The 14692-nt window shown below is 34.9% G+C and overlaps 1 protein-coding gene across 3 annotated transcripts in view; it reads left to right on the plus strand.

Annotated features, from left to right (window-relative positions):
* Positions 1-13494, plus strand: part of GFRA1 (GDNF family receptor alpha 1) — a 244736-nt gene extending 231242 nt beyond the window's left edge. For 2 of the 3 annotated variants that reach the window (XM_053692686.1, XM_053692687.1), the window contains exons 8-9: positions 9308-9361; positions 9956-13494. In XM_053692686.1, the coding sequence (XP_053548661.1) occupies positions 9308-9361; positions 9956-10114 (213 nt within the window). In that variant the 3' untranslated portion in view covers positions 10115-13494. The remainder of the gene's footprint in view (positions 1-9307; positions 9362-9955) is intronic. The other variant, XM_053692688.1, reaches the window with a different exon arrangement.
* Positions 13495-14692: the final 1198 nt, after the last annotated feature.

The raw sequence follows: 14692 nt of genomic DNA on the forward strand, positions 1-14692 counted from the left end.
ATTTCAAAGTTGCCCTGAGATTTCTCCATGGAGCAACAAACTACTATGCTGATAATACTGTTACAGCTCTGTAGTTGACAAAAAACAACATCACTAGGAAGAGAATTCCATATCCTTATTGGTCCTACTGTAAAGAACCCTTTTTTCTGCTGTAGCTGACATTACTGTTCCTGAAGCCTCAATAGATGACCTCTTGTCTTTTTTCAGCCCTATTGATAAACAGGTCAGCTAACAATTGCTATATGGGTGCTATATATATATATTTGTGTAACGTAATCATTTTCCCTCTACGACACCTCTTTTCCAGTGTAAATAATTGCAACTCTTTTTTCATAATACAAATCTCCCATTCCTTATATCAATTTTATCACCCTTCCTACACTTTTTCCTGTTCTATAATGTCATTCTTAAAGGAACACTTAAGTCAAAATTAAACTTTTATGATTCAGATAGAGCATGAAATTTTAAACAACTTTCCAATTTACTTACATTAACAAAATGTGCACAGTCTTTTTATATTTACACTTTTGAGTCACCAGAACCTGCTGAGCATGTGCAAGACTTCACAGAATATACGTATATGCATTAGTGATTGGCTGATGGCTGTCACATGATACAGGAGGAGTGGTAATAGACAGAACTTTGAAATTTGTCAGAAAAAAATCTACTACTCATTTTAAGTTCAGGCTATGAGCTATTGCATTGTCTTTTTATAATGCATTTGGGAATTATACAAATCTACTATTTGTATACCATGTTTATACAAGACAGTTCCTATACTAGTATTATAATTGTGAATTTCACAATATTGTGCATTTTAGTTTTATTGCATCTTAAGTCATTTAGTTTGTGTAATTTTAATGTTTTTTTTTAAGTACAATTTTTGTACAAAATTTTTGTTATGATTTTGTTATTGTATTTTTAATATGATTAAACAATCTAGGGCCAGATAAGAAGTGGAGTGCTAAATATTGCTTTGATTAAGTTTTCAGCTCTCATGAGCGCAATGCTTCCCAGCGATGCAAACGCAATCTCACGTTTGCATTGTTGGGAATCATGGGCTCACGAGAGTGTGCTTCCATATGCTCCTATGGGAGCCTCTTTCTGATGCCGTCAGAGACAGCATCAGAATTTCAGTACCAGCGAATTGTGTAAGTCGCGCAGTGATGGCATATACACATATTAACACATAAATATATATGTATATAACCATATGCATATATATTTACTGGGAACACACCGTTCCCCATAGACTGCAATGTAAAGGCACGTTTGCGGGCGCACGTTAATTTAGCACTCCACTTGTAATCTAGCCCATAGTTTTTGACTGCATATTTTTATTTCTAAATGTATTTGTTTTATATGATTTTTTTTTCTGAGTCCTATTGTAATTAATTCCTCACCTTCAGAACACTTCTTTACAAAACACACTGAACTCACAGTAATAACACCCTAGTACTGGAGAGAGTTCTTATAGAATCTCAGACACCCAGAGACCATTATAGAATCAGGCCCATAGATAGAAAAAAAGAAACTAGTGAAGCAGGAGAGACCAGTAAGGCTACATAGTAAATTATGACCTTACCTCAATATTTCTTAATTAGGAGCACTATTCTTACTTTTCATGAGATATATATTCAAAAGGAAAGTAAAGTCAAAATAACATTTTCATGATACAGATACAGCATGCAATTTTAAACAATTATCCAATTTACTTCTATTATCAAATTGTCTTTGTATTCTTGGGCCCCTATTTATCAAGGTCTGTTGGACCTGATCCGACAGTGCGGATCAGGTCCGACAGACCTCGCTGAATACGTCGAACAATATGCTCGTCGTATTCAGCATTTCACCAGCAGCTCACAAGAGCTGCTGGTGCAACGCTGCCCCCTGCAGACTCGCGGCCAATAGGCCGCCAGCAGGGGGGTGTCAATCAACCCGATCGTACTCGATCAGGTTGATGCTGCTTCATAACTGCTGTTTCTGGCGAGCCTGCAGAAACACGGGGCATCAAGCTCCATTCGGAGCTTGATAAATATGCCCCTAAGTATCCTTTGTTGAAGAGAAAACCTAGCAATGCTGATAGGAGCTTAGGAGTATGCACATGTCTTAATCGGTCCTTGTCAGCATTGTTTGCAACAATGTATAATATTGCTATATACATTGTTGCTAACACTGCTGCCAGATGGTAAAGACACACTTACGCTCCTGAGTCCTGAGATTACCTAGACTTATTCCTAAACAAAGAATACCAAGAGAACTAAGAAAAAGTAATTTTATTTAATGAATGCTCTGTCCAATTTATTTAAAGGGACATAATACTCATATGCTAAATCACTTGAAACGGATGCAGTATAACTGTAAAAAGCTGACAGGAAAATATCACCTGAGCATTTCTATGTAAAAAAGGAAGATATTTTACCTCACAATCTCCTCAGCTCAGCAGAGTAAGTTCAGTGTAAAAAGTTATACTCAGCTGCTCCCAGCTGCAGGTAAAACAATTTAAAAAAATGAAGAAATGAACAGCAGCCAATCAGCATCAGCAGTGCTGAGGTCATGAACTCTTACTGTGATCTCATGAGATTTAACTTAACTCTCATGAGATTTCATAGTAAGCTTCCTTTACCTGATTGGTGAAATAATATGAGAGTGCACGATGCTCATCCTTTCAGTTGTCTCGGGACAGACACACTAATATGCTGCTTAGAAATCCTTTACAATGGGAGATGGCTACTGAGGAACTTTTGAGGTAAAATATCTTTCTTTTTTACTTAGAGATGTTCAGGAGATATTTTCTAATCAGCTTTTTACAGCTATGCTGCATCACTTTCAAGTGTTTAAACATTTGGGTATTATGGCCCTTTAAGTTTCATTTTGAGTTTACTGTCCTTTTAATTATTTTAGATTTGTAAAATTTTAGACATCAAAATAATTTCTCACTAAATAAAACAAAAATGAATTAACATTATTGAGTTCTGTCAAAACTGGTGAAATGTGATAGAAAAAGTGCGAATGTGCAAATCAGTCTGCAAGTTTTCTGATGATCACTTTAGATTCTTGTTAAACAGATTATATTTAAATGTATTTTGTAGTGTAAGACATTTGTTATACAGAACACTTTAAGCAAAATGTAACAAACACAGATTTTTCAGCTGCTATGTATGTAATAATTTTATTTTCCTGGCCCATTTAATGCTTAGGGAACCAACAGCTGTCATAATAAGTGAAGACATCAACAATCTTACCATACATTGTAATAATTGGAACACAAAATTACTACTCTTCATCTATACTACTTAACCATTTTGGTCATTAAATTGTAAGCAGTTGAAATATTGCAAAGTTGTTTTCTGTCTGTATCACTCTGCCAGAGGGGTATTGCAAACATGGTTAGAGTTGGATGGCTGATGCTGTAAAATTTGAGCAGATGGAATCAAATCTGCAGACTTTACATCTATATAACTGAAGGCATCTCATCAATGTCCAAGTTATGATCTCACAACTGCATCTTTATCAGGGTTGTTTAATTGTATATAAAAATGAGGGATAGCAGGTTAACTATTATGCCTAGGCCCCAGCCCAGAAGGGTTGCCGTAGAGAGCGTATACAAAGTCAGACTCTCTATTGTGTCAGATCTAATTGGTCATTCATATCAGCCACAAGAACTGAACAAGCTAAGGGGTTTTTGACTTATATCTTTTGTGACTTGTGCTAGCTCATGTGAGAAATAGACACAATAATTGGCAAGTAAGCCATAAAGGGATTTTTTTTACTGCAGGAATTGTATTTTGCAATTGCAGCCCCTTGAAGAACAAATAGGTTGAAGGCTCTTTATTGCTAACAAATGTATCCTGTTATTTGCCAAGGTTTGAACATTTCTCATAGTTCGCTGTTGATTCTTTCTTTAAATGATTCTTTAAATTTTCCTTAGCTGACTCTCCACTCCTTTACTTTGATATTTCTGTGCTCAACTAACTAATTCCCACCATCTTCCCTGGCATTCTTTAGTGTCCACTGGCTGTCTCCTTGTTCTTTTGGGTGGAAGGAGCTCAGTTTTTGAGAAGTTTAACTTCAGATAATGGGGTCCATTTATTAAGTGTTGGACGTTGCTTTGGAGCCCCATAGTTTCAGGTCTGCCTGAAATGGAAGTTAAGAAGCAGCATTTGCAAGACGGCTGAAATCATTCAGATCCGATATCATCGGGATGATTGACGGCCCTTGCTAGAGGCCAATTGGCCGCCAGTGAGCAGAGGGAAGCATTGCACAAGCATTTCACTAGAAATGATTGTGCAATGTTAAATGCCGACAGTGAGGCCCAATGAATGGACATCCAGGATGAAATTCTGGATTGACACTTGTTGACACAAAGGAGCAAGGAAGAGGATAGTTTTGGGGCAGAGTGGTTGATTTTAATGTCATTTGAATGCAACTTATGTTGAAACCCAAAAGGCATGATTAAAATGATTTGAAAGTAATGCAACATATGTGTAAAACCCTGGCAAGAACATATCACACCAGTTCAGAAAGTTAACTCCAAAATCTCTTGTGATCATGATAAAATCCCACAAAAATACAGTAAAGCAAAGTATGAACTTAGCACAAATGATGCTGATTGGCTGATTGTTTGTTTTGTATTTTACACCATTCACATGAAAGCAGGATAAGAAGCTGAATAACAACTGTTATCAGAACAGTTACTCTGGTGAGTTGACCTTGGTTTTAAATAAATAAAAACTCAGGTGTACATCATTAAAGGGACAGTATACACTCATTTTCATATAACTGCATGTAATAGACACTACTATAAAGAATAAGATGCACAGATACCGATATAAAAATCCAGTATAAAATGGTTTAAAAACTTACTTAGAAGCTTTCAGTTTAGCTCTGTTGAAAAGGCAGTTGGAAAGCCCACTGCAAGTGGAAATAAGGCACTCCCCCCCTCCCCCTTCTTTTGCATATGAAAAGACCCTTTACACAAACAGGAGCAAGCTGGAGAAGGTAGCTGACGGTATTCACATACAACTTTGGGGCTTGGTTAGGAGTCTGAAAATCAGAGCAATGTTCTTTAAAAATAAGCAAAATTATACATTTAAAAAAAAAAACTTTATGGGCTTTATAAATAGATAATCTACAAAACATTTATGCAAAGAAAAAATGAGTGTATAATGGCCCTTTAACCTCATCAGTAATAAAGGAGAATATTTGATGAGTAGGATGCCCCTCATTGGGAACATTTTGGGATGATATGTTGAATGGAAAGAGTATAGTACTTGAACTGAACCTTGTGGAACTACTACAGTAAGAGGTACGTCTCAGAGGAAGTGCCCTAAAAGAATATGCTGAAGGTATAGTTAGAGATTTCAAAAGAATTGATGGTTTGTACTAGGGTTGCACCGATACCGATACTAGTATCGGTATCGGTACCGATACCAAGTACTTGCATGAGTACTTGTACTCGTGCAAATGCACCGATACTTAAACCGATACCTCCACTTACTACCCATATGCTATCTTGTGGTGTTTTTTTCAAACTGCATGTTCCCATTTCATTTAAATCTGGAGTGGAGACTAAACTAAACATTGTTTACTACTGTTCTGCCAATACAAATTGCTCTTATTTGTATTATTGTAGGAGAGATCACTGTACTGCGTTCAGACAAACCCCTGAAGTACTGGGCAGTTAATAAACTGAGATTTCCAGCTCTGGCTAAAATGGCCCAAAAATATCTTTCTGCCCCATGCAGTAGTGTGGAAAGTTGAACCTCCTTACTGATAGCAAAAACAGACATATAACTGAACATGCTGAGAGGCTTCTGTTCTGTTCCTTAAAAAGAACTTGCCACTTACTTTTGAAAAATTATTCTAATTGCTAGATTGCCTTTTATACTGCTAGTTCTCATCTTGCACAATTATGTTCAAAACATACTGTACTCTGAGGAACATCTTAGCTTATATAATTGCAGGAAGAGTACTCATAGGAAGAATTAAGTTAATCCCATTGAACACTCATCCTGCAATTAAAGGACTTGATTTAGATTACATTTGATTGGTAAGCTTTACCAATGCTCTGTTCACATTTCCAACTCCATAGCCTTTAGTGGAGTAGGACGTGTAATGAGAGCGTTGGTAAAGCTTACCAGTCAAATGTAATCTAGCCCATAGTGTTGTTCGCCATGATCAAACAGTATTCTGTTCTATTTTTTACTGTATGGCACTTTTGGTTGGTTGCAATTTTATATTTGTTATTTATTGTTGTTGTTAATATATTTTATTGTAATATTTTTATTTCTAAACATGTTCTGTTAACTTTGTGACAAATAAAACCTGTTTTATTATTTCATAATGTCTTTTGAGCTACAGTCCTTCATAAGAAGGAATCTTAAATAATCAGTCTCTATTGTGCTTGGTAAACTGTCACATGACATAAAAGTATCGGTAATTGGTATCGGCGAGTATTTGAAAACAAGTATCGGTACTTGTACTCGGTCTTAAAAAAATGATATCGGTGCAACCCTAGTTTGTACTTTCGAGCATTGTGAGTATCAGTGGCTGCAGATAGACTGAAATGAATTAGCAGACATATGTAACCCTTAGACATAGCTGTATGCACTATTTATTTTTAACTAAACCTTTTAGTTAAAAATAACACAAACACAATGCAAACTCCATTCCAATACACATGGCCCTGGCCGTTAGAGCAAATTGGTTACCTATCAATGATGTAGATGATATATCATTCATGTAGACTTTCTTAGCACACAATTTAATTTATTTATGTCCTCTTGACTCAACAAACTGAAACGTGTATTGATTACCTGTTTGGTATTGTATGATTAGTATGTCAGGCTATCAATAAAAAATGACATAATGAGGCCAATATAACTCTGTCGTTTGGGATTTGCATTATGAATATTGACAACTCACTTTAAAAAATATATATATCTTTAGTAGTGAAAGGGTTAAATATGGATTTTGAGAGTAAAAGCATGAACTGCATTGTTTTGTGTCTGGTATTTAATGATGAATAAACAAATATAAGATTGTACAAAGAAATGCGTAGTCATTGTGTTTGTCATCTCTTTGATATCATAAATTCTCCTATATTCCTGATGCAGACGTGGGAAAGATAGCATTTAATGATGTATAACTAGATTTTTTTATTATAAACAAACAAAAGGAAATAAAAGCACCAAACATAAACATATAAAGAAAAAAATATATAAAGTTGTGCATAAACACCAATGTGATTACTCAGAAGGCAGTCTTTAAAACTAGAAAGTCACTTGAAGTACGCCAAAATGATGTGTGCACTTATGGCGTGTTGTTTGTAAATCAGGCAGCTTCCTCTTCCATAAAAAATACTGTACAAACGAGATCAGAGACTGAGAATACAATAACGAGAACAGGGAGCCCCAATGTGATATCTTCACGATAGAAGTAAATTGTGTAACAAAAAGAAACATACAAACAGAGACAGGTAAAGTGTAGGTAGCCCAAAACAAATCAATGCTTGGAAATTAGTGGCTCAGAAAATGCGGCTAAGAATGATATATAATGATAAAAACAGGTATATTTAATAAAACCAGTAAAATCAATACAACAAAAAGTCGCACAACGCGTTTCTCGTATTTATTGTTTCATCAGGTGAGGAGCCTAATGAAACAATAAATCCAAGAAACTCATATAGTGCTATCTAAATTGTGAGTATGTTTCTTTTTGTTACACAATTTACTTCTACCGTGAAGATATCACACCATTGGGGCGCCCGCCGCCCTGTACTCGATTTTGTCTTTTTTTAATATAAATATATGATCAACTTAACATAGCAATTGATGGGTGAACAGTTACAATTCTGATCTTCTTCCTACTTGTATATACACGATGGGAAATAAAATAATGAAAATAAACAAAACAGACAATCCGAGTAAATTTATTTAAATTGAGGAGGAAAACGAAGTGACGTGCCTGCACATAGCAAGTTCATATTTCCTTGCTAGCCCAATGAGAAGCATCTAGATTGGATGCTTAAAGGGATAGAAAACCCCAAATTTTCTTTCATGATTCAGACAGAGCATGCAATTTTAAACAACATTCCAATTTAGTTTTATCATAAAATTTGCTTTGTTCGCTTGATATTCTTTGTTGAAAGCTAAACCTAGGCAGTGTCAAACTGATTTCTTAGTCGTTGATGCCACCTCCTATCTCAGTGCATTTTGACAGCTTTCACTGTTAGACAGTGCTAGTGCCATATAGATAACATTGGGCTCACTCCCTTGGAGTTCTGCATGAGTCAGCACTGATTGGCTAATATGCAAGTATATCAAAAGAACTGAGATAAGGCGGCAGCCTGCAGAGGCTTAGATACAAGGAGGTAATCACAGAGGTTACAAGCATATTAATATAACAGTTTTGGTTATGCAAAACTAGGGAATGACTAATAAAGGGATTATCAATTTTTTTTAAACAGTAACAATTTTCAAGTAGTCTCCCCCTTTAAACCCCTTCTGCAATATGATGTGTTACTGAGGAGACTTTGAGATAACCTATCTTCCGTCTGTACACAGAGATATGACATGGATAAAATGATTCTTTATTTTTTACTATCCTTTAAATGAGCTGTCTCAATATTGCAGATACATTAATAGCAATATCAATTCGGATAAAGTGCTGTATCACACAACCACTAATGCAAAATATACCCTCACACTTCCTTTCCCTCTTCTCTATATCCCTTTTTTAAAACCCCTCTCTCATAGGGATCTTCCACATTCAAGTTGCAGCGTTTTCCATTTTTCATTACTATTTTGGCATTTTCTTTATGTATTTTTACCTTCTAGTTTACAATTCTTCAATTCTGACCAGCAAGTCACTAATAGGCTTCTTTTTACTCTATGTACCATATGCAAAATATTTTATTAATTTATCTGAAAGCAGTGTTGCTAATGTATTGCTTTTTCTATGTTTTTTTTTTTTGTAATTTCAATATAAAATACATGAAAAGAAAGAACAAGGAAGTTACTACAATATCATTATTATTAGTGAATATATATAATGAGCTGTCAACAGACTGTTCCAGCTAATTAATATAACTAATCATGCTAGCTTATTATTCGTGTCCTGCTATGTAATTAATTTCACTAGCTAGAATGAAAATCCTTTACAGCTAATGCTTTGTATATCTCCTAAGGAACGAGTCATTAAAAAAAAAAAGTGTATTTGTTGAGTGACGACTATTTTTTGAGACATATGTCGTTTTTATAATCAAAAGTCTAAGAAATCTCAATTAGTGAATTTTATTTTTTAGGAACAGAAGCTGAACTCAAATGGTACTCTCAACACGCAACTTTGTATTGCTGGGGTAAGTTTTTTTTTGCTGTTGTAATATATGAAGATTCATTTTTTGCATTTTCTTTTTCATATGTCACATTTTCTTAGTAGAGGAGAAAGACCAACCTCTTAGTTCTTACTGGCCACAATTTCAATGCAGTAAATTTCCTGTACAAAGCACCATGCATCAGTTTTTTGCAAAGGTTTTAAAATTCAAAGCTTGTACAAACCTTATGAAAACCTTGAGATAACTGACTGATAAAAAGCTTTTTAAATACATTCAGCTTTCATATATAAAAACACTGTTCTATTCTATAAATCTACTATGATAATTAGTATAAAAATATATTTTACAGGAAGGTTTTGTGTTGCAACCTAAAGAATTGTGTTTATTGAGGGAAACAAAGTAGACAGATAAAGTAGAGTAGGGCAAGAAATATATATCAAAGGTTAGTAAAATTTAAAGAAGGGATTAAGTATTAGGATCGTTTTGAAATAGAAGATTTCTTTGAAAAAGAATCCAGGGCTGACCAATTAAATAACTCCTCTTGAATCCAAGAAATGTCATCATTTTTATAGCTAGGAGCTTATTTGTTTGAAATTTTGTTTTCTTGATCTCTTTTAGCAGTCACTTGGACGAGACAACATTGTGGGCAGACCCTCAAGTAACCACATCTCAAACCACAGTTCTTCTGGAAGTGCCTCCAGCCTCTGCACAACGCTTTTCATAATGGCGATATTACACTCACTTCTCGTACCCATGCGCACTGCTCTAAAAGTATAGCCAACTTCTGCTCATGGACTTGTACAAAAAAATATATGTATATGATTAATATTATTCACTTTCCTACCCTCTCTTGTTCATCTGAAATTCAAGTTCCAAAAGCTGAAAAACAAAACTATTCGGGAATATTACAAAGGAAAACCAAATGCTTTTTGAGGTATTTAGGGGGCTGTGTAATTACCTGCTGCAGTGCTACGTTCTGACCCCAAAAAGCTTCTGGGCATGCCATGTGTTTTCAAGAGAAATATGTACATTTGTTAGTTGATAAACTTTATTGATTTACTTTTTGAACTATGTACCTACAAAAAAAAGATACTCTTTAAGTATTATTTATATTATTTTTACAATTTCTTTCTCAAATTTAAATGAACCTTAAAGTTACAATGAGAGATTCCAAGTGTAGATATTATATTATTCTCTTCATATTTTTGTAAACGCTGGTAGGATGCTCTTCAAATTGTGACCACCTTTTTTTTGTAGTTTATTGTATTGACTGAGATTTTCTTTGTCTACTACCTGTTCAATGTTTTTATTCGTCTTTTTTACTGTGAAGTGATTCTGCAGTGTAATCAGTAATTACATACACAGTAGTTATATGCACCAAACAAAAGCACTCTAGAAACTTTCCTTATATCCCTCTAAAAAACAAACAAAAATAACACAAGAGCAAGGAAAAACTGTCAAATCACTTGCAGCATTGCTAAGTTCCAAAAATATTGGAAAGCCCAAAACAAAGCCATGGTATTCCTATCTAACAGAAAAGCTTTGTAATATACTTTATTTGTTTTTCCCCCTTTTTCTTTAACTGAATTATGATTTGTTTCCAACTTCAGAAACCTAAAACTACAATAAAGTAGCTTTTTATACCTTCCCCTAAGATAAGATAAAGAATACACAATAGGGTTTTCTAAAGAAAATGACCCTGAACTGCAAAAAAAAAATATTAAAAAATGCAAACAAAACTCAGTTAAGATTATATAATTATAACATTTTGTATGCAAATCTTTTGAAAGGTAGTGCTTAAAGGGACATTAAACACTTTTTGCTTTTGTGTAAAAATTGTGTAAAAAAGGCAAAAATCTGCAAAAAAATTGCAGTGCTGAATTTTCTTTTGTTCCCCATAGGAAGCATGGGACAGTCATGATTTTTTTCACAAAGCTCAAGAGGTACTTAGTTTTATTTTAACTGCTGATATATGCTATGCATATAGAAAAATGATATCAGTGTCCCTATAACTTAATCAACTCTAAATCATTTATACAGAGACCCATTGCACATCCTGTAGTTACACAAAAGAACAGTTATACACATTACTTATACTGTAGTTACACAAAAGAACAGTTATACACATTGCTTATCCTGTAGTTACACAAAAGAACAGTTATACACATTGCTTATCCTGTAGTTACACAAAAGAACAGTTATACACATTGCTTATCCTGTAGTTACACAAAAGAACAGTTATACACATTGCTTATCCTGTAGTTACACAAAAGAACAGTTATACACATTGCTTATCCTGTAGTTACACAAAAGAACAGTTATACACATTGCTTATCCTGTAGTTACACAAAAGAACAGTTATACACATTGCTTATCCTGGAGTTACACAAAAGAACAGTTATACACATTGCTTATCCTGTAGTTACACAAAAGAACAGTTATACACATTGCTTATCCTGGAGTTACACAAAAGAACAGTTATACACATTGCTTATCCTGTAGTTTCACAAAAGAACAGTTATACACATTGCTTAGTGGAAACATTTCATTGTCCATGAAAGGCCAAAGGATACTCACGGCTCTGATAACAGCTACTTTTGAGCAGGAGTCTTAAAAATCACTGATATGTCTTACTAAAGAGACATGAATCAGAACATTTGTCTTCCAGGATTCAGCTAGAGAATGCAATCTTAAACAACTTTCCAATTTACTTCTATTCTGTTCTATTCTGTTCTCTTCTGTTCTCTTGGTATCCTTTCCTGAAAAGCAAGGTAGGCTCAGAAGCAGCAATGCATTATTGAGACCTGACTGCTGATTGGTGACCTATATGCTTCTTATCATTTGCTCACCTGATGTGCTCAACATTCTTCCAGTAGTTCATTGTTGCTTCTTCAACAAAGGATGCCAAGAGAATGAAGCAAAATTTATAATGGAAGTAAATTGGAAAGTTGTAGAAAAAATTGTATATTCTATCTGAATCACGAAAGAAGAAAAAATGTGCTTCATGTCCCATTAATATATGGTATAGGCTCAAGTAGAAAATGTGTTTGTGTATTAAAATGAGCAAAGCATAATAGTTAGTTTAATTTATCCCTTAAGATTATTTTATGGGAAAATCATTATTATGCAAAGAGGAAGATTTAATTTTGCTCGCTTGAAAAACTGGAAACAAAAATAACATTTTGGGAATTTGAGAAAAAATAGACAAGTCATTTTACACTTTATGCCTCAATTAAAACCGCTGCTCTGAATGTCATTCTCATTTTATTACATATTATTATCATAAGAAATGTAATATAAAAATACTACACGTCACAAGCAGTGTTATATTCTATTTCTACAACTGTAGATGTCTATAAACTTGCTTTATTTGAAGTCATTCACTAAAGTGAGGTTTAAACAACCAAGTTCTTTCATTTAGTATATTATAATAGTTGCTGCTATATTTAAGTAAGTCATTCTTTTATCTTTCAAATTAGACATGTGAGGTGGGTTTCTATAAAAATTAATTTCTTCACTGACTTGCGTTTTGGGGCGCGATCCGATATCGATCGCAGTTTGCGGCGCAAGCGAGGGAACCGGCGTCGCCCGCAGTTTCAGCTCGCAACTCGAGCTATCCCATATAGGTCGCCGTCAGATGCTAACGTGCCGTAAGTCTCACAAACCAGCGATGTCCAGAAATCTGCGTAAGTACAAATTTCTGGCGTCGCCAGTGACTTGCGCCACGTTAGAATCTGCCGGCGCCTATAAAACCTGACTAAAGTCTAAAACACCCGCACTGTCTAACACGCCTCCCTAACATAGCCCGCACTGTCTAACACGCCTCCCTAACATAGCCCGCACTGTTTAACACGCCTCCCTAACATAGCCCGCACTGTCTAACCCTCTATCCGCTATCCCCCCTCACTAGCCTAACAATAAAAATGCTATTAACCCCTAAACCGCCGCTCCTTTACCCCGCCGCAACCTAATAAAATTATTAACCCCTAAACCGCCGCTCCTGTACCCCGCCGCCAGCTATATTATATCTATAACCCCCTAAAGTGAGCCCCTAACACCGCCGCCATCTATATTACAATTATTAACCCCTAATGTAAGCCCCTTACACCGCCGCCATCTCTATTAAAATGATTAACCCCTAATTTAATCTACCTACCCTGCCGCCAGCTATATTATCTATATTAACCCTAAGTATATTATAGTTAATATAGGTATTACATTATATATATTAACTATATTAACCCTAATTATATTAGGGTTAATATAGTTAATATAGTTACTATAGTATTTATATTAACTATATTAACTCTATCTAACCCTAACACCCCTAACTAAATTTATATTAAATTAATCTAATTAATTTATAAACTAAAATATTCCTATTTAAATCTAAATACTTACCTATAAAATAAACCCTAAGATAGCTACAATATAATTAATAATTACATTATAGCTATGTTAGGGTTAATATTTATTTTACAGGTAAATAGTTAATTATTTTAACTAGGTATAATAGCTATTAAATATTTATTAACTATTTAATATCTACCTAGTTAAAATAATTACCCAATTACCTGTAAAATAAATCCTAACCTAAGTTACAAAGACACCTACACTATCAATAAATTTAATAAACTACTAACATCTATCTAAAAATACAATTAAATTAACTAAACTAAATTACAAAAAAAAACAAACACTAAATTACAAAAAATAAAAAAAAGATTACAAGATTTTTAAGCTAATTACACCTATTCTAAGCCCCCTAATAAAATAATAAACCCCCAAAATAACAAAAATTCCCTGCCCTATTCTAAATTAAACAAATTTCAAAGCTCTTTACCTTACCAGCCCTTAAAAGGGCCTTTTGTGGGGCATGCCCCAAAGAATTCAGCTCTTTTGCATTCAACAAATACAATCACCCCCCCCCCATTACAACCCACCACCCACATACCCCTATTCTAAACCCACCCAAACCCCCCTTAAAAAATCCTAACACTACCCCCCTGAAGATCTCCCTACCTTGTCTTCACCACACCGGGCCGAACTCCTGATCCGATCCGGGCGATGTCGTCCTCCAAGCGGCAAAGAAGAAATCTTCCTCCGGCGACGTCTTCCTCCAAGCGGCAGCAAAGTCTTCATTCTTCCGGCGGCATCTTCAATCTTCTTTCTTCGCTCCGCCGCTGCGGAGCATCCATCCCGGCCGACTGCTAAACTTGGAATGAGGTACCTTTAAATGACGTCATCCAAGATGGCGTCCGCCGAATTCCGATTGGCTGATAGGATTCTATCAGCCAATCGGAATTAAGTTAAAAAAATCTGATTGGCTGATTGAATCAGCCAATCAGATTCAAG

The sequence above is a fragment of the Bombina bombina genome, chromosome 9 (genome assembly GCF_027579735.1).
Source record: "Bombina bombina isolate aBomBom1 chromosome 9, aBomBom1.pri, whole genome shotgun sequence".
Lineage (NCBI taxonomy): Eukaryota > Metazoa > Chordata > Amphibia > Anura > Bombinatoridae > Bombina > Bombina bombina.